The sequence below is a fragment of the Crinia signifera genome, chromosome 7, assembly GCF_055691185.1.
Source record: "Crinia signifera chromosome 7, ASM5569118v1, whole genome shotgun sequence".
NCBI lineage: Eukaryota > Metazoa > Chordata > Amphibia > Anura > Myobatrachidae > Crinia > Crinia signifera.
The window spans coordinates 129121316-129147950 of NC_139223.1; the positions used below are offsets into that span (position 1 = coordinate 129121316).

The 26635-nt window shown below is 44.2% G+C and overlaps 1 protein-coding gene across 2 annotated transcripts in view; it reads right to left on the minus strand.

Annotated features, from left to right (window-relative positions):
- Positions 1-8874: 8874 nt before the first annotated feature.
- Positions 8875-26635, minus strand: part of LOC146020577 (gap junction gamma-1 protein-like) — a 28823-nt gene continuing 11062 nt past the window's right edge. For both annotated transcript variants that reach the window (XM_083153808.1, XM_083153807.1), the window contains exons 2-3: positions 12315-13473; positions 8875-9974 (exon numbers count right to left, since the gene is read on the minus strand). In XM_083153808.1, coding sequence (XP_083009934.1) covers positions 9967-9974; positions 12315-13455 — 1149 coding nt within the window. In that variant the 5' untranslated portion in view covers positions 13456-13473 and the 3' untranslated portion in view covers positions 8875-9966. The remainder of the gene's footprint in view (positions 9975-12314; positions 13474-26635) is intronic.

Here is a 26635-nt window from a genome sequence, read left to right on the forward strand (position 1 = left end):
CGTGACAGCTGTAAGAAAGACCACCTTCCATGTCACCAACTTCATGTGTACCTTCTCTAGAGGTTCAAACGGAGCAGTCATAAGAGCATTAAGGATTAGGTTCCCATGGTGCTATAGGTTCTTTAATTCTAGGACGCTGTCTCTTCAATGCCTGACCAAATTTCTTTATAAGAGGATCGTCAGACAATCTCTTATCCAGCATAACAGACAAGGCTGAAATCTGGACTCTGAAAGTTGAAGCTGCCAGACCTTTAGAAAAGCCCTCAAAGGAATTGTAATACACAAGGGATACCGAAACGTATATCTTATATAAATTCTTGATAATACATCCTTTCTTGCTTTCAAAAGGAATTGCGCCACCTGCTGTGATAACCCCTTTTGTATTAGCATTGTCCGCTCAATATCGATGCCATCAAATTTAGGGTTTTGATGTCTGGGTGTAACATTGGTCCCTGCTGAAGGAGGTTGGGAATGATTGGTAGTCTTCAATGATGTCCTACTGCCATTCTTAATACTGTTGGGAACCGACTTTGCCTTGGCCAAAATGGGAGGACAACAATCACTGTGGCTCTTTCTTCCCTGATTTTCCTCAGAATTCGTGCGATCATTGGGAACAGCGGGAAAGCATATCCGACTGAATCTCCATTTCTGTACAAACACATCCACACCTTCTGTCCCTGCTACTTGTTCCCTTGACATGAAGCGGATCACCTTGCTGTTGTGATTTGTCGCCATCAGGTCCATTTGTGGACACCCGAACCTTCTTGCGATCTCTAGAAAAACCTCCTGGTTCAGTTCCCAGGTACAATCTGTTTTCTGCTTAGGAAATCTGCCAGCTTGTTGTCCTTCCCTGGGACGTGTAACGCCGATATCGAACTCTCTTCTGCCCATGGTATAATAATGGAAATCTCTTCCCATAACTTCATACTTCTGGTCCCTCCTTGCCGATTTACATAGGCCACAACCGTCATGTCTGATCTCATCTTCACATGAGTGTCTCTGATGTGATTCTGAAAGTGCTCTAGTGCTCTTGCCACCGCTCTCATTTATGATTTGACGACATTACTCGCTCCTGCCGTGACCATAGACCCTGACAACTTGTGTCTTGAAAATGAGCTCCCCATCCTGTAGCACTTGCGTCCGTAGTTATGACCTGATATTGGGGTTGGCTTAGAGATTTATTTCTTAGCTTCAACTGAGGATCTAACCACCAGTCTAGGGATCTTCTGGATATTGGACTTAGTCTTACTTGTTATTCCAAATCTGTGGCTCTCCTTGTGAGTGGCAGCACCTCTCTTTGCAGGTTTCTCATATGCCACCTTGCCCATGGGATCACCCCTATAGTTGATGACATCATACCTAGTATCCGAAGAATCTGTCTCAGAGATGTTGTCTTCTGTGACTGTACCGATAGAGCAAGATCTTGGATTCTTCCGCATCTGTCTTCTGACAGATATACCACGTGATCTACTGTATCTATCATAACTCCTAGAAACTGAATTCTTTGTTGAGGTTCGTTGGCTCTTCTTTTTGTTTATTAACCAACCATGATCTTGTAACACTGTGATCGTAGTTTGTAAGGTCGGCCTTACTTCCCTTGTTCTTCCGCATATTATTAAATCGTCCAGGTAGGACCATATTACTATGCCCTGCATTCTTATGAATGCAATTAGACTTGTCAGGATCTTTGTGAAAACTCTTGGAGAGGCTGATAACCGAAAGGGAAGGCACTTGAATTGCAGATGCTGATTTATGACCTTTAATCTGAGGAATCTTCGGTCTCTTATAGTAATTGGAACGTGAAAGTAGGCATCCTTTAGATCTACAGAACACATGAAGTCCATCCGATTTATGCCCAAAAGAATAACTTGTAGAGTGTCCATGTGGAACTTTTTTTACTTGGATGTTCAAGTTTAGCTCCCTTAGATCTAATATTGCTCGATAGGCCCCTGAGGCCTTCTTTACCAGGAACAACTTGGAATAGAAACCCTTTTCCCTTTCGTTGACAGGTACTGGTTCTAGAGCTTCTGATTTCAACATTTCCTGAATTATCTGATTTAATGCTAGTATTTCCTCTGTTGTTGTGGGTGTCTTTGATTTTACAAATATTTTCCTTGTTGGATTTTCTTGGAACTCTAAACTGTATCCTTGAGTGAGGATTGACAGAACCCATCTGTCCTGGATTGATTCCTTCCATTGGCTCACAAATTTGCTCAGCCTTCCTCCTACTGGGACATCTGCCTCCAGACAGTAATTGTCAGAATTTTCTGTATCCTCTTCTCGCAGACTGGCGAAATGACTGCCTTGTAGTTCCTGAGTTAAATCTTCCATATTGTCTCCCCGGCCTATAACTCCTAGCTTCCTTAAAGTGTTGTCTTGGTGACTGCCCACTAAATCTTTGTCTTTTGTCTTGTGGTAACTTGGCCGAGTACCCCAGACTCAGAGCTCTTGAGGTTGAAGCCATGGCTACACCCGCTTTTAATGACACTGTGGATGTATTGTGCAATTTCTTTAAGACCATTTCAACCTTCTTGTCCATACTATCCCTAAGATTAGCACGGTCTTCCAATAAGATAGTAGTCTTTGAAACAACCTCAGAAACAGCAGCATCAACCTTGGGCACCTTACAATATTTCTCAAATAACTCATCTATAAAGGGAAACATTATTTCCACTCTTTTGTAATTGCTGAACTTCTTATCCACGTTTTGCCATTGATCGAGCATCAAATCCTTAAGCTCCTTGTGCACAGGAAAACTTCTATTCTTAGCCATTCTATCCTCAAATAATGAATCAGGGGTTTCATCTTCCTTTTCTTTATAGTCCATAGATATATATATATATATATATATATATATATATAGATATAATGGAAATAACTGAGTCACTCCAGGGGTCTTTTTGAATGAAAGACAAGGTGCTTTATATAATAAAAGCAAACCTATGCGTAAATGTCGACGTTTCAATACACTGAATGGTATTTTCTTCAAGACAGCATATGCAGTAATACATACCCCGCTCGGCGGCGGGGATACAATACATAGATGCGCTCGGCAGCGCACAGGTATATAAATGCAAATACTAACCAGCTCCTGTAGTCGTCCATGGCCGGGTGCTGCACACGTTCACTCCAAAGCAGAGCGGCGCTTGCTGCTGACGTACGTACCGGCTACGTTGCTAGGCAACTAGGCTGGACGCCGTCCCCGGCCGTGGTGACAAACAGAGCGAGCCGGGAACCAACATGAATGAATTTCTAGCACCCCTCAAGCTGCACTCACCAGTACTAATAACATAGTGTCCAGATTCCACCTTAGAGGGTACAATCTGCAGAAATTACGCAAGACCCAACAAGAAATATTGGCCACACCACGCCAAGACCTATTAGCTAGTCAATCCAGAGCTAAGAAAAAAATCTTGCCATGGAAACAGCAATTTAACACCGCCAGCCAGGTTGTACAAAGAGCCACCACAGCTTTGTGGCCCATTGTGAAAAGTGATCCCTCACTCCCGTGTTTCAAGGAGGCGAGACCCATGTCTTGTTACACCAGGGGAAGGAATATCAAGGACTGTGTGATGCATACCGACATCACAGGATTCTCGGAAAACACTGCAATTGCAGCAAATTCCACATTCCTTCAAAAACAGCCTGGATGCTATAGGTGCTTAAAATGCACCATTTGTAAGAACATAGTGACTAGTCGCACCTTTAAACACCCACATCGCGATCAAATCTTCCACATTTAACATGTATTAACATGTTTATCTACTCATGTTATCTACCTGCTGTACTGTCCCTGTCTACTCCACTACGTGGGAAAAACTATTCACACCATCCGCGAACGGATGGCATTACACCAATCAGCGATTAACAGCGCATTATCAACGAAGAAATCTGATCAACCTGTAGCCAGGCACTGGCTGGATAAGAACCACACCATAGGTGATCTAAAATTTATTATCATTGACCACATCCCTCCCTCCATCCGCGGAGGTGACAGAGATGGAGCGCTATTGAAACTCGAATCCCGCTGGATATATCGTCTTCAAACTATTCGTCCCGGTGGACTCAACGAACGTTTCTCCTGGCAGACCTTCCTTTGAATTATACCATGAACTCTCATTTGTATTCATTGACAAGTGCCATGACCGGCGACAGCGTCCCGCCTAGTTGCCTAGCAACATCACGGGTTCGGCTGTCAGCTACCCTGCGTCGTTCTCAGTCTGAGTCCTTCGCACATTAGCAGCCGCTAGCACGGTCTTTTCATATGTATGCACTTCACCCCGTGTCCTTGACTTCACTGCTGTCATCATGTTGGTTCCCGGCTCGCTCTGTTTGTCACCACGGCCGGGGACGGCGTCCAGCCTAGTTGCCTAGCAACGTAGCCGGTACGTACGTCAGCAGCAAGCGCCGCTCTGCTTTGGAGTGAACGTGTGCAGCACCCGGCCGTGGACGACTACAGGAGCTGGTTAGTATTTGCATTTATATACCTGTGCGCCGCCGAGCGCATCTATGTATTGTATCCCCGCCGCCGAGCGGGGTATGTATTACTGCATATGCTGTCTTGAAGAAAATACCATTCAGTGTATTGAAACGTCGACATTTACGCATATGTTTGCTTTTATTATATAAAGCACCTTGTCTTTCATTCAAAAAGACCCCTGGAGTGACTCAGTTATTTCCATTGTACCTACATCCCACTGTAGGCACCCGGGGCATTTGCACACTAGTTGGAGTGCCGTTGCATCTGCACCGAATATATATAGATATAGATATATATAGATAGATATAGAGAGAGAGAGATATTTGAGTAAGTTCTCAACCAAATCAAGATTGAATGACCTTTCTCAGTTATTTCACCCGACTCAGGCTCTGAACTGTCTGTGTCATCCGCATTAATTAAGGGGGAGTCAGATCCTGCATCGCCCTCCAAGCTAGTTTGGGATCTGGTTCTTTTAGTTCCCTGGACATCTCTCAGCTCCTCCTTAGTAACGAAGGAAACCTTCATCCATTGCATTAACTGGGTCAGATTTACAGGTTGTATCACCGTAGGTTGTCTACAATACTTGCACAGGTTAATACCCTTTTCTACAGGGAACTCCTTGTCACATGACATGCAGTTACTGAGGGTGTTCTTAGTCTTTGCTTTCTTTATGGTAGGAGCTTTAGACACACTATAAAGAAGCAGAAAGCCTATCACTAACTATTCTAAAAAGTGCCAAGTAATAAAGCAACTCTGAGGGCTTACCTCTCCACGGCAGATTCTGGCTTGGGGGGGGGGGGGGGGGGGGGGGTAGAATGCCTCCAGGTCCACCCTGTATATCAGCAGTGTTTGTACTCTAATGAGTATCCAACTGACATAATAGGAACTTTATATCCTCAGCGCCGAGTGCCTGCACATGCGCAGTGCACGCTTCCGGACGCCATGTCTCACTTCCGCCCATACACTGAAGTGAGTATTAGCAAAAAACCTCCTTCCAGCTGTGCCATTATCCCCCTAAGTGAATGGACGTTCGCGTCACTTCCGCCGCGTCCGTCTCTCAGCCCCGGCTTCCTGACCGCTCGCCAGGCCTCCGTGTACACCGCGCTGGACACGGGGAAAGAAAGGAATATACTTATGTGTTGCCGCTCCCTATGGAGGACTCAGAGCAGGACGCTGCCTGATGAGCACCCCATCTCCCCCGGGAGCCACCCATATCAACTCGACTACCCAGAGTCGAATTGCTGTAATATCTGAGGTAAGCCCTAGAACAAACATAACAAACCTATACTACCTAGCCTAACTTAGAGACAGGAAAAAAGACTGGAGAGGAAGGGGAGATATACCCAAGGTGGGAGGAGTTACAAATCTACCTGTCTAAACCTGGAGAGAGAGGAAATAACCCAGAGTAATGGCTGCCATGGAGAGCGAGGAAGAAATAAGATTTGTTAAAAGCATGGAACAAGAGTAGGTTCACATATTAAGTCCTTTTGTGGCTACTCTTATCAAGAGCAGCTTCAAAAAGCACACTCTGCACTCCTCTATCTTGTTTTGATAACCACCCTCCCCAATATCAAATCTGTTCTGCAGTAAGGAGGAGGAATGGTGCCGGTGGGATGTAATCACAATGGGCGGATACTCTAAAGGCCCCATACATTACGCAATTTGGGCCCGATTTCACCCGATTCTGGAGGATCGGGCTGAGAAATTGGGTGAAATTGCCCAAATCGTATAGCGTATGACATCTGATCCAATGTGCGGTCCCGTGCGCATCGGATCAGATCTGGATGTTGGACGGTCTGCACATAAGATAAATCTTGTGTGTAGCCGGCAGGGAGCAGATCCGGGGGAGCGTGGGACCAGAGACCGGTCCGTGGGAGCTGCAGAACAGGTAGTGAGCTAGCGGCAGGTGGGGAGCAGAGACCACAGAACAGAGTCCGGGTAGTGGTGAGCGAGAGAATAGGAAACCTCCTATTCAAAAGACTGGGCGGCCGCTGATTGGCCAAGAGCTCAGCCAATCAGTGACCGCCCTGCCCGCACAGTCTTTTGAATAGGATGTTTCCTTTTCTCACACTCGCCGCTACCTCTCCAGTCCTGCTGCTAACCCACTACCGCTCCTGCAGCTGGACTGGACCAGACAGGACCCTGCTGTCTGGTCTCTGGTCCCCGCTCCCCCAGACCTGCTCCCAAGGACCAGGACCCTGTCGCCACCCCGCCTGCAAGCTCCCCCCAGACTTACATGTGATAAAATCGATCCGATTTATCACATGTAAAAAATGGCACATCAAGTGCCAAATCATATCAGGAGCTGCCGGGGGAGCTCAGTTGAAGTCGGGTCCAACATAAGGCCGACTTTTCCTTAGGACATCAAAATGGGGAACTCCATAATGTCGAATTTCATTTCTACATGGTTACAATGACAACATCCAACTTGCAAATACCTGCAAAATCAAATACAGTCAACATAAGTTTAATGGCTAGGTTTAAAATTGGGTGTTAACATTATGAACCGGTCAAAATTTGTAGACAGGGGCACCTCTTCAGGCACAGTTAGCTGAAATAAAGCAGTAGGAGTTACCACTGATCTCATCTATAACTAAGGCCCCCCATACACCGTTCCAATTGGCCCATTTTCATCCGATCCAACAGATTGGATGAAAACGGACCAAATCTGATGTATTTTTTTTTTTTTTTTTTACATCTGATCCACGACCCTATGCGGATCGGACTCAGATCATATGTGCTGCACATATTAGCTCCAGATTCAGCCCCCTCCCAGCAGCGACCAACATAGTTGCATGCAATACATTGCATGTGAAAAAGGGGATCGGTGACTCACAGGAGATTGAACAGTCACACAGAGCTCCAAGAAGTTTGAGCAATCTATGGCCACTTTTAGAGAAATACATTGTTGGTACATAACAGCTGGGAGTTAAACCTTTGGGTGAAATTCAATCAAAGCTTGAAACACATCCAAGGGAGGACGTGCTCTGGAGGCGCAAATAGAAAAAAATGCTTCCCATTTTTCAGTCACCCAACTCCAGCAGAGCTTCTTAAAATTTCCCACGCATAATTGAATCTGCCCCCAGGTGGCATTAATGTTGGATCAGAACCATGGCTTAGTCAGATTGTCCAACTGGTATAAGTTTTTATCCACAGTACAGAATTTGAGGACTGCAAGTAGAGCCAAACCAATTCAATTGTTGTGAAAACCATGCCACATAAAGACAGATTTAATAAACTAATGTGCATTATACTGCTAAAAGCAAATGATGGATTAGTTGATGTGATTTTAGTGCACCTTTGAGGAATGTGATTTATAAAAAAAAATTGATAAAAAAAATAAATAAACCCTCATTAAAAACGAAATGTAAAAAGCTCCTCTGTGGGGATTTCACTCAAAATGTAAAATGGCACCAAGTGGCAGTTTGTAAACGCCACAGCTTATCAATGTTGTGCCAAGTTTCAAGAACTTGGACCAGTTTCAGCAAGACAAAAATAAATCAAAACACCATTGTCATATTTCTCTTCATTTTTTATATATGTATAAAAAAACACAAATACATTCCAGTACCACAAAGTTAAAGAGAAAAAGGACAAACATTACAAAATATAAACCCCCCACAAACAACAAGTACTGTATTTCTAGATAAAAGATGAGGCTCTGAGATGAACAGTAATCTTCAAGCTTGTCCAGCATAGGAATGAAAACACCCCTTTCCGTTTATCAAAATATTTCAACAATTCGTATAAATGTCAAGGCACTGAAGGAGTGTCAATATTTTTGTCCCACTTGTGATCTTTGCCGATAGAATGGAGGCAGCCATGTTGTGTGCTGGACCAACGGTCATGAGAACTCCGCACATTAATACTTTGTGACTACTCTGTACCAAGTGTCTTGGTGAGGTCACTGAGCCCTTGTTATGTGGCATCTTAACAGCTGCCTTCACTATGCAGTTCAACAGAGGACTAAAAAAAAATAATTAGAACCAGCAAAGGGTTAAAGTTTGGGCTTGAATTAAATAAAAATAATTGTATCTCGGCACAAAAAAGTAAAAATATCTGTGCCCACTTCCTTATTGGCAATACTCAAACATGAAAATATTCAGTATATTTAAGGATAATACATTCTGAATAGGAAATAGATAATGACTTAACTCATTTAAAACAGAAATAACTAATGAAGCCTGTTTATAACATTTAACCGTTTTAACGCATCTGAAATTACAAAAGATGGTGTGTCCAAGTTTTAAGTGGGACTAAAAATACCAGGAATGTATGAGCTTTAGCAATAGAGATGGTACGGTTGACAAAATGTATTTTAAAGCACATAATGCAATAGAAACATTTTTGGTAAATATTAAAAGAATCTGTGGGGTGTACTTTTCAAAAAAAAAAAAAAAAATCCAGAATAGTTTTGAGTCAGCTATTGAACCCTGCATAGCTAGGAGTACAACCTCCCTCTGCTTTTCCATGAGAATATACTTTTGGTATTTGCAAAGGAGAGTGTGAAGGAATGTGCAGCCCCCCGCTTCCTCGGCTGCCAGATGGCTTTTCATCCTAACGCAACTAACTGCGAAGGTTTAAGGCAAATAAGCCCCCTCCCCAATGTAAACTGAAATAGAAGCGCTCGCCCCCTTTAATGGCACTGTGGCACTGCAAGGTTGTGCTACTAAGAACAAAAGTGGGCAGAACAGGAAGGAGATTAAATGGAATGTTAAAGCTTTCAAACTAGGAGGTTAGAAATATTCTTATAGATTCTTCCAAAACATATTGTCCTGCGCGTTGAGTGCGTCTGCACTATAAATTACAACAATAGTTACAAAAGATCAACAGGTTCATACCATGCCTAACAAAGTTCACTTCTGACCCCCCATTCCATAGCATGGGGTCAGCAACTGTAGCTGAAGTGTGCCAGGATAAAGACAATCCACAGTACCACATCCATCTTCATAACACAATTGTACCGACATGTTTGCATTTTCCTCACTATTCTACCACTAATATTTTTAAAGTTAACAAAAAATGTAAAAAATTATATAGAAACAATACAAAAAAAATGTTCTGGGCAGAAAATGCTATAGTGAATAAAAAAAAAAAACTAAACAAAAAACTGAAATGAAGCTAGTACCACTATTTTAGGCACACTTCAACCACTGTATCGTCACATTTACAGCGGCATCTGGTGGCAGCCTGTGTAAACCAGTGGCATTAATCTTCTTCCACAGCTGGCTGCTCTGAGCAGGGAGCAGAACTTGGAAAGTTAATGAAGTATCGTTCTCAGGCACGATGCAGCTTGAGCCAGCAGAACAGAGGAGCATTCACAACCCCATGCTCTCTCCAGACGATCCCTTTTTTTCACCCTATGCAGAATTCTCTGGTTAGGGTAAATCCAACCCCCTTCCACTCCCCATGTCTTAATTCCAGTTGTGTTGTAGGATTTCCAAAACCCCCAAGTTGCCCCGTTTCTCACCCCGGTCCTCCAGAGATCACAAACCTGCGGAGAGAAAAAAAAAAATGTATTTGTTTAATCTGTATCAATAATGCAATGTACAGTATAAGCACCCATTAGGGTGCTTATACAATTTTTAATCGAATAGGGGTCTAAAATTGCGTCCATCGCATGCCATCGGCTGTATGGCATGCGATGCGATAAAAACATTGCGCCGTGATAATACACAAGTACCTTATTTTTTTTTGTTTAGACATTTATGGGGTTATTCAGACCTGATCACCAGGCAAATTCGCAGCTTGTCCTGAATATTGATGGATCGTGCATGCATACAAGTCGTAGCAAGCATACACAAGGACATTCTGCGATCAAGTCTGGTGTCTTTTTTTTTTTATCTCAAACCTTTTGCAAGTTGATGGACAGGAAGTTGGTGTTTGGAGGTGGTAGTAGGCAATTTTCTGAAAGTGTCAGGGGAAACACAGGCTGCCCATGCATTTTCCGAGAGGGTGTGTGACGTCAGCTCAAACTCCGATCAGCCGGTTTCTATTGCACTGACAGAGTAGGTCCTGAGATATTGCAAGCGGACAGACACTTACTTCAAAGTCCTGTCCCGCATGCACATAATGGTTTCTTTTCCCTCAATAGGATTTTTCTGCACACAATAACGGATACGCTGGAACTTACTTATTAGTTCAGTCACGCGTACACATCTCAGGTTCTTTTTCCTCCAAAGAAAATTCTCATGCTCCACAAAAAGGATTTGACACACGATAAAAAGATTCACAAACACTTGTACAAGGTAGGCAGACAGGACACGGTGCCTCAGGGCAGTGAGGATCTTCCGGCGGTAACGCTGCAGACGCTCCCGCTGTAGTACTGTTTCAGACACGAGACACAATCCTTCAGGATCTTAAAGAAGGAACATCTGTTCCGAAACGCATTGATTGCCGTTTCTGCCTTTTTCACTAAAGACAGCCAGCACGCAGGGAGGACGGGAGACTCGTGTCTGAGACAGTACTACAGCGGGAGCGTCTGCAGCGTTACCGCCGGAAGATCCTCACTGCCCTGAGGCACCGTGTCCTGTCTGCCTACCTTGTACAAGTGTTTGTGAATCTTTTTATCGTGTGTCAATAAATCTTTTGTGGAGCACGAGAATTTTCTTTGGAGGAAAAAACCTGAGATGTGTACGCGTGACTGAACTAATAAGTAAGTTCCAGCGTATCCGTTAATGTGTGCAGAAAAATCCTATTGAGGGAAAAGAAACCATTATGTGCATGCGGGACAGGACTTTGAAGTAAGTGTCTGTCCGCTTGCAAGTCTTCAGTGAGTGACTAAGGAGTGTGTATCCAAGTGTCTGCTGGAGTAGGTGACTGGGCACCCTAACCCCATATCTAAAGGAGTCTAATTTCACCTTTAAGCCCCAGTGCTTTCCCAACATCTTGTTTCTATATTCGTATGTCTTCTGTTGGAGTGTGATGGTCTCCAGGGAATTCACAGGCTGCAGATTATTCAATTAACATATATATATTTGCGCCAGTTTACATATTCTTGTTGTTTAGATAAGGTCCTGAGATATGCACATACCGGGAAAATCATTCGATGTTGAGTGAAATGCAAATGGATTTGTAGCCAATAGTTGATCTGCAAGATTTTAGAAAGCTTTTTGCAGCCTTGTATGGGGCGGGATTTCACTCTGCAAATTAGCAGAGAAGCATTCAGGACTGAATAACCCCCTTACACATAAGTTCTAAAGTAGGAAAGCCTGCAGTTTTTACTAGATACACCCAAGCACAGGTCTGAAAAATGAGTGATGTAATATTAAATAAATTATTGGATTTATGCTAAGTATATAAAATGACAACAGTGCTTATGTACCAATCTTTTGGAATGTGCAATGTAAACAAATTGCTATTAGTAATTCTAAGGGGAAAAAACCCATATCGTAGGTGGTTAGTCAGTGTATGCAAGGACTGAGTACGAAATTCCGTCGGTCAAAATACCGACGCCGGTTTCCCGACCAACAAAATACCGACAAGGGGGGGGGGGCGCGCTGTGGATCGCCCCCCCTTGCGGGCTCGCTACGCTCGGCACACTATTTTATTCTCCCTGTATGGGTGTCGTGGACACCCATACAGGGAGAAATTGCCAGCATTGCGGTGGTCGGGATTCCGGCGTCGGGATTTTGAATCCATCCGGTATGCAGCACTAGCGTTATATGTTATCCAGGTCATTAAGAATTGGATAATACCACTAAACACTTGTCTGTGTGCCACTTACTTTGCCTTTAAGCACTTCTGGCCTCTAACTACACCAGATCCAGCAGCTATTAGTTACATTTCAACCGCTTATCTTGTACATGACCCCTAGTTTCTATTTTCCCCTTACCAGCTTTCTCGCGTACTCCTCCGCCCTTCTCCTGTGCGCGATTCAGTCTGTTCTGTTCTGCAGCTATGCTGTTGGCCTCAGGACTACTACTTCTAGATGCGTTGGTAGTGTCAGCGGGAGGGTTGAACTGGAAGGCCAAGTCCAGGTGTTCTTGGGCCATCTTGAGATGTTGGCGTAGCCTATCCAGGTCATGCATAGCTGGTAGCTCAAAAGCCTCAGACCCCTCATTCCCAGAGAACATTAGCTTTCCGTTTGGTACCTTCCCTTTCTTCAGTACGGAGTGGTAGTTAGGCGGAGCACTAGGGGCCTTTTTAGGGTATTTTGGATCCTTAGACTCTTTACTCCGATCCTTGAGCGAGTCTCGAATGCCACCGATGCCCAGGTGGAACAGCTCACACAGGTTGAGTAGAAGGCACAAGGCACTGACGGCATACATAATTAGGAGGAATATGGTCTTCTCAGTGGGCCGAGATACAAAGCAATCTACAGTGTGAGGACAAGGGTTCCGAGTGCACACATAATATGGAACCACTTCAAACCCGTATAACAAGTACTGTCCCATGAGAAACCCAACTTCCAAGACTGACCTAAAAAGGAGCTGCAACACATAGACTTTCATCAAGCCATCTTTCTTAATACGTTTACGCCCATCATGTTTCTTTTTGTCTCCGTCCTCTGCGTCTTTCTCTGCTTCCACTTCTTCACAAATCATGGGGTCTTCTTCATTGTCATCCTCGGCTTCTTCATAATCCCGTTTAGCACCCCGGTGAACCACAGGTGCTCTTTTCTTGCCATTATTTGCAGATTTATCTAGCTGCCTCCGGTACGCCTCTGGACGGCGTGCAATTCGGTGCATGGCAAAGCCCAAGTACATGATGGAAGGAGTAGTGATCAGAATTATTTGGAAGACCCAGAAACGGACATGAGACAGTGGCGCAAATGCATCATAACACACGTTTTCACACCCAGGCTGCTGTGTGTTGCATACAAATTTGCTCTGTTCATCATAGTATATAGACTCTCCACCCACGGCAGTCAGGACAATGCGAAAAATGATGAGGATAGTTAGCCAGACCTTCCCAACGAAGGTGGAGTGGTTATTGATCTCCTCAAGAAGACGCGTTAAAAAACTCCAGCTCATTCTCAATCAAGATTATCTCTAACAAGGAAAAAAACAAAAAAAAAACAAACAATTAATCATCTTACCAGAAATGGGTTTAAATACATGAATTTGCTATAAGTGCTAAAAAGCCTACTCAAACACATTCACCACCCCCCCCCCCCATTTATTATTTAGTGCATTAACCTCCAGAGAGCTATACAAAAAAAAAAAACCCAAACACCAAAATAAAAAAATATTCTATTTAAAACACTCTACTCAGTTTGTGTAATGTTTCCTAGAATACATCATAAAGAGGCTTATCCCATGTATGTAGCTATATCCCTAGCCAGATGGGATCCCGACAGTCATTACCTTGACGTCGGGATCCCTACTGTTAAAACAGACACTCTGGGTCCCGGCGGCCACCGACTATTCTTCCTTGTGGGGGTCCACGACCTCCATAGAGGGAGAATAGAATAGGTGGCGAGCATAGCAAACCACTGTGTCCACAGGGTGGAGAACACAGCAAGCCTGCAAGGGGCTTCGTTGCACTCCCCCACTGTTTGAGTCTGGGCAGTGGGGCTAATGACCATCAGGATCCAGACTGTCGGGCTCCTATACCACACCCAGACATAGGAACCACACTTATCCCGTTTCTTCACTCACACAGTACTGAATTCGGTACTTCGGATGCGATATCGGCCGATATATCGGATGCAATTTTTTACCTGTTCATAACCCCACTATCCACTACGCATGGAGTTATATAGTGTGGTGAGCGCAGTAATCCGTGGGGGTCGCCACGCTTTGGGCTCGGTGCGCTCTCCACACTACATAAAATCAACTCCATGCGTATTGGATAGTGGGGTTATGAACAGGTTAAAAAATCGTATCACATCGCTATATCGACCAATATCGCATCCGATATATCGGGCGCTGTGAAACTAAACAAGTACCTTTTTTTTTTTTACCGGCTTGTTCATACTTCACCACCCATGTTGGCATAGAGGGAGAATATAATAGTGTGCCGATTAGCGAGGCACCAAGCAAGCCATGCGCATCACTAATTGGGGGTACATGCCAACCGTTGTCTACCTTTTCATACATCTACCTTTTTTCATGTCGACATTTTGAATGTCTATCTAGACACAGTGGGCAGTATTCAATGAGAAAAATTCGCTGTGATTTCTGGAGAGTTTGTGCTTTTCACGCGGTGGAGAGAGGTTTTTTTTTCTCCAAAGGCGAGCCACCCTATTCAATGTGAAATATTCTCCGTCTTTCTAAGTGATTCTCGCCGTCTCTCTCCGTGTAGAAATTCTCCATCTTTTGATGGAGAGCAGGAATGTGAACTTTTAAACTAAAAGGGTGTTTTTTTTAATTTTGGTGTCAAAAAATCAGGTTTTTTTTTCTGTGAAGGGCCATGTTATTTTTATTCATGTGCCTATAGCACATGAATATATATTTAATTTTTAAAAAAATATTTTTTTACATTTTTTTTTTTTTTTTACACAGTGCAGCCAGCAGGGGGCCGGAGCGCTCGAGCCGCTCATTAGATATTCATATATTCACTGCACCCGATGCACGTTCGGGTACCGTGAATACTGGGTCCCCCGCTGGCTATAGGGGGGGCAGCCTGTGCTGCCTGGGTCCAGGGGAGCCCTGCTCCCCTCCCCATATCCCCTGCAGCAGCCAAGAGAGACTTTAATCTCTCTTGGCTGCTACGTCCCCCGGCTCCCTGACAGCTCCCTGCCGCGGACGCTCGTCCGCTGCAGGGGTTAAGACTCGCCGCGAGTGGCGGCGAGTCTTTAACACGTTGAATAGGGGGAGCAGGAGTGGCAGCGAGCCCTCCGGAACACGGAGAGTGCACGGCGAGCAAAAAAAAATGCTCGCCGTGCACGGAGAATATTTTCATTGAATACTGCCCATAATCTAATAATCCACGCAAAATATTGAAGTGATGGTTAAAAGATGCCTTTATCAAGGTCCTGCTTTGTAAGCAGAGGGGCACTGCCCCTCAATTTTGCTTCCCTACTGCTGCAGGTCCTCAATCACATCATTGTTGGGCACTGGGGTTGTCAGACATCTAGATGTATGCCATGTTGCATTGTTTTTTATGGGTGCTGCTATAGTTAATAGGTGCAAAGAGGAATGTTCCAGGTAACCTTTAATTAATCACAAGTGTTGCACTGAATTAGACCAGACTGAGCAACAATTGAATTGCTCCATCAGGTGCCATCTAGTGGCAGCCACGTGGGGGGGGGGGGGGGGACAAACACCTAACTGTAAAACATGTATTTGATGATGGAACAATACATAAGAAAAATTGTGTCTTATGCCCGGTACACACCAGGACGATGGTGCTCGTGAGCGGGTCGTCACAGGAACGTACGACCCGCTCACGAGCTGACAGCACCGCCGACACGCTGCGAAAATGCCGCTGATGTCATCGCAATCCGATCACGACCCCCACTCACTGCAATGGTCGGTTCTGAGATCCTATCTGCAGCAGGTAGGATCTCAGAAAAGACCGACTGTGGAGCCGCGCATTGGATCGGGATTGCATCAAAAAGGACACTGAGATGGCCCAAAATGGCCAATTTACATACAATCGGTTGAGATTGTATCTAAATTGACTCGTTTTGGGCCATATCGTCCTGGTGTGTACCTCACATTACTTAACTGTAGCATTTTATGTGGTCTTGTTATATAAGAGGCTGCAGTATTGACAGATTCTTTGGTACTTTTCATTGTTGTTTTTTCCAGTTACAGTTTAAGAATCAGACTACAGTTCAGCTGTGTCACTTAGATCATTAGTCTTAAGGGTGCCCATACACTGTATGATTTTGGGGGCGATTTCACCTGTTTTCGGCAATTGGGGCCTATAAATTGGATGAAATCAGCTGAAAAATGCATGTGTGTGAAATCCGATCCAATGTGCAATCCCGTGCACATCGGACCAGATCAGGAGGTTGGACAGGCTGTACATAAGATTATGTTCAACCTGGTGCTGGAGCGGGCAGTGATTGCTGAGCGCTAGCGGGCATTCAGCAGGACGGGCAGCGGCGGGTATTAGAATTTTAAAATAACCTGTCAAATGACTAGCTGGCCTCTGATTGGCTGAGAGCTCTCAGCCAATCAGCAGCCGCTCAGAAGGCCAGTCATTTGACAGGTTATTTTAAAATTCTAATACCCGACGCTGCCCGTCCTGCTTAACACCCGCTAGTGCTCAGCACCCGTCGCCCACCCCGCTGCAGCTCCCCAGTTACATGTGATAAATAGCATGCTATTTATCACATGTAAAACATGGCACATCAAGTGCCAAATCGTATGTGAGCCTCCCAGGGAGCTGCCGGGCGGCTCACAGGAGAATTGGGTCCAACTTGTTCTTAGGACAAGTCAGCCTAATGTATGGGGGCCTTCAGAGGAGGGATTTTTGTAGCGCTACCTCATAATAAGATATTTAACACAACTATTTAGGTAAACATCCAGTCTACATGATTGCAGTTCTCTTTGCCCTTGCGATAAAAGGAAAATACACACAAGGATAACCAGCAATTGCCAAGCACTAGATTACACATTATTTGGAATTCTTCAGAAAGGTCACTCAGGATTTTGCCGAGTAACAGGGAATAGATTACAGCAGTAGAGAAATGATAGAGACAAACATACAGGATGCAATTCAGTTTGTAGGGCAAATTACTTATGTGGCGATTTCAGGGCATTTTCTAAGCGGAGAACACTGGCCCTGACAGATCGCTCAGCTCACAGTGCTGACGTATCAATATGCAGCCCGGAGTGATCTAGAATCGCTCAGCATAATGTCCCCGTGTGTAGGTACCCATTACAGAACAGAATGTTATTGACACAAAATATTTAATAATCCACCTCTAGATATCAGTACGTTTAGTGAGACAATTGACTGTGTCCAGTGTAATGGATCCTGATTGATCTAATGCTGATCTCGCAAAGGATAAATATTTAGCCCAGCTAGGTGTCGGACAGTGGCTGCATCAGACTCTGTACACTTGAAGACAGTTGGTCTTTCATTAATGTCGGGAGCCTGAGGGACTAGTAAAAAGGATGCACAAGCACAGAGGTGAGGAGACTTTAATAATACATGCCACTTTGTACCCAAACAACCTAGTCATTTAAAGTTACAGATGGCCAATGACTTTGAAATAAGGAGCAGTAACAAGTGTTGCTGTAGAGAAAAAGTGTCACACCTCAGTGTCACAGGAAACAGATCCTGTAGCCAGCCATCTGTCTGTATTCTGCTGATGAGACCCAGTTCTCCATTTGCCCGGGCAGATGTGTAAAAGCAGTTTAACCAGCTGACTGCATCCTGTCCCTTTACTCATCTTAACCAACTGTGTTATTATCACACATGGACACCACCACGACTGTAAACACATGGCACAGATGCCAATGACAATAGACACTTATCGCAATGGAGGGAAGAGGTTAAGCTGAGTTGTGATTTGAAGCCTCCAAAGATGGGCATATGAGAACTGAGGTGCATCAATGTAATTAGAATGTGTATCTAACCAGAGATGAGGGTTGCTCACCGTAAATTTCAAGAAGCCGTTTCAGTGATTACATCTGTGTGCCTGTATTTGCCAGTAATAGGGAGGACTTTCCAATGGCTAACATTGATCACCTAAAACATGCACTTATAACTGCTTCAAGGGAGACAGATGAAGTGCTAATTTATAGGGTCTAACTAGTCATGTATAAGCTTGAATCAACAAAGCAATAGGTGGTTGGTTGAACACAACCGTAAAATGATTTCATCTCTAATAAGTACCCACATTTATTTAGACCTTAAAACTGCAGTGTCAAGTCAGACACCATGCCTGCCAAAATAACGCATTCATTCATTTGAAAGATCTATGGAGAGCAAATAGGTTTCATTAACTTGAAATGTATCATATGGTAGTCATCTCTGGTGTGTATAGGGTTGTGAAGAGAATCATGCAGGCACCTGATACTGGGACAGGTCATCATAGGAAATGGCCTATAGTATGTGCAATCGTGAGGACTCAAAGTGGAAATCCCTAAGTAGCCTCATCCCACACTCATTAGTAGCCCAGTGACCCTCTGACCTCCTACTCACACCAACAATTATAGCTCACAGCCCTTTCACCAAATACAGGAGCAAACAGATCTTGGCTAAAGCCCATTAACACTGCCCAGCGTGACAATATAACACCGCTACATCCAAGTATACATTACTATAACCCCTGTACATCAGTGATTACGGAACTCCCAACATTTACAGGCAATCCACCATCATCCCATGTGAAGGGCCCCCCCCATCCCATGTAAAGGCACCCCCCCCCCACACACACACACAATGTTTCAAAAAATATCAATAAGGGCCCTTCTGAGCGATATCTTTAAAAAAAAAAAAAGTTGTAGTGTGTATGCTCAACATCGTTAATGTTCTGACCTCATAATCGGAGCATGTAGGTCAATCTTGGCTATGTAGTCACCTGCATGTTTAAAGGGGTCCCAGTGACATGGCTGGACGATATCATTCAGTGTCTACGCACAAAATAGTCCACCCACGGCCACCATCAATATCGGCAGTGCCATGGGTCATCTAGTGTGTGTATGGGGCTTTAGACTGGGTTTCCATCAATTGCAAGAGAACATATCCGATCAACACATCAGGGACACACACTTACACAATGTTTTGAACAATATTGCTCATTTTGCCCCTTCTTAGCGATATCATTTATTTTATCAGTGTGCATGCCCTATATCATCTAAAACAGGGTTAGGCAACCTCAGTCACTGCAGCTGCTGTGGAACTACACATACCAGCATGCATTGCCAATACTAGCAAGCTATACAGGCAAAACATAGCAGGATCTGGACAACGTGGCATTTCTAATATACAGAAATAACTCTCGCTAGGATTTATAAGAAAGTCAGTCTCCGAAGGGAAGAGTCACAGCTCCTCCCCCTAAAGCCGCCTGAGAAGGTACAGGGGGGCAGGATCGCATTTGATCTATTGCATGCAATCCCACGGGACCACTCAGTGGGTACAGCAAGTTTGTATGTTTCAAAAGGATGATATTCCTACAATACCTATCTTCAAATCTGTATCTGCTTCCAACACTGTAGGCAACTTTGAAAAAAGAAACAAGCATTTTATCAATTGGCTCCTAGTATCAGTACCTCAAGCAGAGCGCCACACTTAGCACAATGGAAAGTAGTCACACAGATTACCCAATAGAAGGGGCTTTAGGCCTTATTTATAAACAGTTTACATAACACTTCAACATGTGGATGAAACTGAGAATCAGAACAGCCGTTTCCCTAGGAAAGGTTTGGACTCACTACCAGTTACTAAAGGGACTCGGTATACTCCTTATTTGCACACTGTATTAAGTCAATAACTGCACACAACTCAGGCGTGCAGATGGATTCAAAGTGAACGCCCAGTAATTCCCTGTAAAATAAGCATACCAGCATTATGAGTTTACATCCCACCTGAACATGCCAGGACATGGCACCTGGGTCAACTGGTGGTAGAACAAATATGAAGTTACATTGGAGATGGAGGATGAAAGACAAGATAAAAGCATGACTTGCAGTTATTACCAAGTGTCCACGTCAGCAAAAGGTGCTTGCTACACCTGAGAGCTGCCCAGGTGTGTGCAGCTCAATCATGCGAGTCCATAACAAGCAACTTAACTCAGCCAAACAGTTGTCTATGAGGTTATCTTTAAGCTAATGGTGTAGGAAACACATTAGTGTGTGTGTGTGTTGGGGGGGAGAGAGATATACAGAGATGACCTTGAATGCTTAGGTGGGATGTGAAACACTCAGTGCTAGTCGATAAAAAGTACATCTTTCTTCAGTTACAGCTCTCAGTGAATGGATATCCTTCGTATTGTTAAATCCGTAACATTGCAGCCTCGACTCCACAATGTAAACCTAAAGCCTGTACACACACGCTTAGATTTTTTCCCTGTTTTCGATTAGATTTTGCTTATAGAAGCAAAATCGAATCCACATCGAATGGTTTTTAGGACACTTTCGATTTGATGCACGCTCCCGTTTTCTCAAAATCGAATAGAAAAAATCTACTGTGCAGCCAAGGAAATCTCGAATTCGATCCAGTAAATCGAATGAGTACATTGTGCCTACATTGTGGAATCGAATGCAAAAGTACAGATCTAATGCCAAATCAAATGGGATGATCTAATGCCAGATCTAATAGAAAATCGAATCTAACATCAAATCTAAAGCAAATCTAAGCGTGTGTACAGAGCTTTAGATTTGATGTTAGATTCGATTTTCTATTAGATCTGGCATTAGATCATCCCATTCGATTTGGCATTAGATCTGTACTTTTGCATTCGATTCCACAATGTAGGCACAATGTACTCATTCGATTTACTGGATCGAATTCGAGATTTCCTCGGCTGCACGGTAGATTTTTCTATTCGATTTTGAGAAAACGGGAGCGTGCATCGAATCGAATGCAGATCGAAAAGTGTCCTAAAAACCATTCGATGTGGATTCGATTTTGCTTATATAAGCAAAATCGAATCGAAAACAGGGAAAAATCTAAGCGTGTGTACACAGGGGGGAATTTCAATGTTTTGGAAGTCTAATTTTCCTGTCTAAACAGGACTGCTTAGATGCCCAAACAATTGTCACAGTTGTTGCTTGACAAATAGACAGGTTTTAGCTAAACCTGTCTAATGTCCTGCTTTGGCCCAAACTACTGTTTTCCTAAAACTCAACACTACCGTGGCTGCTGGGTGCCGGAACAATCATATGGCTGCCATATGGCGTCCTCTATTGGCAGTCGTGATAAAAACAACCGAATTCCACCCATTATGTTATTTCTAGGTCTCCGGCCATACATCAGGACGATCTGTATATGACCTGATTGTATGCAGACTGTGGAGCGAGTGATTGTATGTCCTTAAAAAGCACATACAATCTGCTTATGAACGCAATGAGAGCCGACGGATCAAACGTGCAGCACGTATGATCTGAAGGCCGACCTCATGACCTGCGGGACCGCTCATTGTACAGACATTATGCACATGATCCATTGCACAACTTGTTTAGATGCGCATTCGGACCCAATGTCGTTCGGGTGTATGGGGGCCTTAAAGCTAGGTACACACTATTACCAAGTTTGTGCTCATTCGATAAAATGTTATGATCGGACAGAGCCATTATCAGATCGGTGTGTACACCTACACAGCCATTTTCTTCCCATGATCAGGCGGTAGGAACAAGGTAGGGTGTTCAGTACACCAAATTCAGATTCCAAGTTATTGATTTGAAGCCATTTATCGGTCAACTCTACTGTATAGACACTATCCAATAACTGTGCTGATTAGCCAATGAACGGCTGACTATCCCAATAATTGGATATTGTGTACATGGCCTCACATACTGTGCCCATGTCATTTACAAAGTAGTAACCTAAGGTGCCCAAACACTACAGCAATATTTTGGCCAATCAGCCAAATTTTGGATGATTTTACCACAAATCTTTAGCTGGATCTTTTGATCTTAACTGCTGCAGGGAAGATCACGAGATCTGTGGGGCTCGGGTTTTCAAGCGTTTGTACAGTTGGATATTTGGGAGTTGGGGAACTGCGTTCAGTTGCTCTGATATTCCAGCACGGGGTATTTGGGAGTTGGCGCTTTCGTTTACACATTCAGGTGCATTGAGATACTCGGATATTCGAGTCTTTGTGCGTTCAGGTATTTGGGCACTGTGGGGGTTCTGGCATGCCAGGCTGCGTTCAAGAGCTCGTATGTTTGGGTATTTAAGAGTCGTTACGTTGGCCCGCTCACGCGTTTGGGTGCATTAAAAAGCTCGGGTATTCGGGTGCTTGCGCAGTCGGGTATTTTGGACCTTAGCTGGGTTTGCACACTTGGGTATTCGGGTGCAAGGGTAGTGGGTCGCGTTCATGTGCTCGGGTGTTTGGGCATGCTGGAGCATTCAGGCACATTAGGGTGTGATTGGGAATTCAGGCGCGTTTCTGCGCTCGGGCACTCAGGTATTTGGGCGCTTGACAAGATGGGGAGTGATTTTCTTTTTGGGGGGGCAGTGATGAAGAGCGCACACCTACACGTCAGTGGTATGCACAGATATCTGAGCTTACGCCGGCAGCACAGCTCACACCTGGAAGAAGCTTCCGCCGTACCACCGAGGAGGGTTCAGATTTTTCTTAAATTTTAACGTAAATCCGTCAAAATTTACTCTTTACACAAAAACTTTTGTCCAGGACTGATAGGGAGTTTAAGGAAAATCTTAAGATCAGATCTTTCTAGCGTGTGGGCACCGTTAGACAACATTGAACTATTTGCACAAGGTTCATGCAATATTATATAAAAGCATTCATAACCAAATTTGAACATTCACATCAGTCCCTGTCCCAGTGGAGCTGATGTGAATGTTCAAATTTACATTTTGTTGGGAGCCACCTAACCTACCAGTATATTATTGGATTGCGGAAGGAAACCATAGTACCTGGAGGAAACCCTGGCAAGCATGGGGAGAATATAAAAACTCCACACAAATAGGGCTATGGTGGGAATGTAACCCATGACCTCAGTGCTGTGAGGCGGTATTGCTAACTACAGTATTACCCCGTCCGTGCTGCGTTGTGGCTAGGATACCGACATTTGAAATCCCGATCGTCACATCGACAGTGGCATCCTAACGGTAAGTACTAGGTTAGGCACAGGGGGGGGTTTAGGATTAGGCTGCAGGAGGGGACAGTTCAGTTCATTAAATAAAAATTAAAATAAAACTTGCACGTCACCAGGATCCATATGGCTGCCATTGTCGGCATTCTGAAAGTCAGGTTTTTAACTTCTAGATCAGTGTTTTTCAACCACTGTGCCGTGGCACACTAGTGTGCCTTGAGCTGTTCTCAAGTGTGCCCCCAGATCTAGAGATGCCCAAACCAGTTTACAGCCACCACCAGTTCAACTGTTATTTACTGGTCTCTACTTTTCATGTAAAGGGCCAATGTATTTTATTTGTGTTACCTGTGGGGACCAGTGTGATTGTTTTTGATATGGGGGCCAATAGGTTTGTTTTTTCCTGTGGGGGCCAATGTGTTTTGCCCCGTGGGGATCTCATGGTGTGCCTTGGCAATTTTAAAATCATATTTAGTGTGCCGCAAGGTAAAAAGGTTGAAAATCACTGTTCTAGATAGATAATATTAACCCCTATAAAAAAAAGCTCACTAGTGTCAATGTAAAAAAAAAAAAAAGACTTTGCCACAAGAATGTAACATCAGAAGGATCCATCTTCTCAAACCTATACATTATTTTACAAAGGACACTAACCTGCAAGAAACTGGTTTATGAGAAGAGAAAAAAGGTGGTGTTCCCAGAACAGAGACCATTGATGCTGGATCCAACTAAAGCTGTAGACTAGCAGTAAAGTTTATGATCACATTTAAAAGGTCCAATAAGAAAAGTTTCTTATAGGATTGAGGGAAAGAGGTGAGTTCAAGTTTGACTTCCAGACCTCCGTCTAGGAGGAAACAAAGCTAAGGTTCACTCCCACTGTGTTACAGGTCTAAACACAGACAGCTTATAGAACAAAGCCACACAAAAGGGAAGAAATATTAAAGACATTCCATGACCAGTAGCACAAAAACCCCAAAGTCCTTCTACATCAGGAGAGAATATGCCACCTAATTGAAAACCTGCATCAAGCAGAATACATAAAAAAAAGACCACTGTCCATATCACAGCCAACATTAACTCTAAAATTATGGACCCAATTCGGGTTGGCTTGGTAAACTGCACAGCTTACCGATCGCCTGAGACGCCAACCCCCGCTGTGACACGAGGGGCTGTGTAACAAAAACACATCCCATCGCATGCCTCCGCTGCAGGATAAATAATTCGATGGTCACTGACCATCGAATGATTTCTTCTACCTTCGCAAATAGAAGAAGTCAGTGAAAACTCCCCGAGGCCGTTTGTTGCCAGTGCCTGCAAATGCTTAAATAGGCATTTGCGCAAACCCCCAAACATTGGAACAGGGCCGAATTCACCCTGTTCCAAATGAACTAGAATTAAGCCCCATGTTTTCAAGCACTATTATTGTGATTTATCACAAACCATATTTATTTTTATTAAAAGGGTTATTGCTACATACTTACTACACATCCCAGCATGCCCTGCAACAGTTTCAGCATGGCCAGATAGCAAAACTGTAGCAGGGCATGCTGGAATGTGCAGTTCAACAACAGCTGGAGGGCCAAAGGTTCCCCATGAGTTTCCAGAAAGCACATTATTAAAGTCACTCCACAGTCAAAATGTATCAACAATGAATAGGACGGGAGCACACCCCAGCAAGAGAAGCAAGTGGAAGGGGTCTGGTTTAAGCTTCACTGCCGTGCAAGAAAGATGAATATTTGTAGCCTGGGGACACAGAAAAAAACTTGGTAGACAGAAACAAAAAGGTCAAGAATGTTGTAGGGGGAAGGGTTAAGGTGGGGGAGTAGGGAAGGGTATAGGTGCCATACAGGAGACATTTTGAATCAGGATTACAGACAAAACACAAAGCAGACTTTCATGAAAGGCTTATAGTGAATCATGACCTTTGTGCGCATAATAGCTGCCAGCTTTGAAATCTGTCTTGTCCCATCTCGTAGTTTTGCAATAAATGGACACCAGGTTAAAGAACCATCACAGTTAATGGGTAAAGTTTGAATTAGCCCCTCACAATACAGTTATTGTGACAACAACCATAAACATGAGGGTTTCCAATAGTGGGTCTAAGTAACTAATTGCTAGATCAGCCCCAGGAAAAAAAAAAGTTTCCTGACAAAGACCATCAGGCAAGAAGTGTGTGTGTGTGGGGGGGTGGCTGTAAACTTTAGCCCACTAAACCCTGGGTCACAACAGAGAGCCTTTCACACATTCAAATACAGATTTATCCAAAATTCCAATGTTCTAAATACACATAAAGTATTTTCAAAAAGGTAATGGCCAAATTTATTCACATCTTAGCTTTCGCCTATACCAAGGGTTTGAACAAGGTACAGGATAGGAGGGGGACATTTTTAAAAGGAAAATTAGTATTAGAATACAAAGACATGCACTTAAAATGAAGGAAGGAAGTTTAAGGGGAAACTCGAGGAAAAATGACTTCACAGAGAGGGTAGTGGACAAGTGGAATAGCCTCCCCTCAGAGGTGGTAAAGACTGAGAGAGTAATTTAAACATCTCATGGGATGATATCCTATTACCCGCGATAATAGGCTCGCCCATATGACTGCTTGTGCTGCAGCTTTCTGGGGATATGTTTTGTCTGCCACAATTGTTTGTAGCTACCGTCAAAACTGTACTGAAATTATTTAACTTTCTGGCTTCCCAGATACTGTGCTTTCTGTATAGTCTGTATAAAGGAAGAGCATTGGAGCAGGTCACAGGGGTTAATGCAGGAGGGGGTTAATTAACGGAGATCGCCGGAAACAAAAAAAAACCTGACCCTCGCACCAGCCGCTCACCGTATTCAATGTTCCGGGGGAACCCTCGCTGTCACAATCTGGGTCAACAAAACCCCACTGATTAGTTCCATAGGTGACACTTAAATATCTGTTGAGAGGTGATATTTGGCGCAACACCCACAATATGCACCCGACGGCCGCACATCCAATATATCTTATGCACAGGCAGCTCAAACTCCTGATCCAATGCGCACAGGGCTGTGCATCAGATCGGATGACAAACACATGAGATTGACGATTTTCACCTGATCTCCTGGCGATCGGAATCGGGGGAAATCACAATCGCAGTAGCATGCACTTGATTATTTCGATTTTTAGCTCTATTTTGAAATACTCTCACTTAGGGCGGGATGTATTAATATACATCGCCGCCCTTCGCCGGTTGTCCGCCGCAATGCCAGCACATATGTACTAACATATGCGGCTGGCATCGCGATGCAGTGACGGAGCCCCCGCCCCAATACCTGTACTCTGGTGTGCGGGGGGGCTCCGTCACCTCCCTGCTTCTCCCCTCACGCCGGGGGAAGCGAAGCAGGCTGTCCCCGGCGCCGCCTCCTCCCCCCTGCAGACGTCCGGCTGCGTTACTAGGGGGAGGCAGGGCTTTTCTTCCGGGTCCAGGAGAACCTGGACCACGTAACCCAGAGGGAGGGGGATCAGCGGAGGCGTCGGGCGGCGAAAAGAAGCCCATAGGCTTCTATA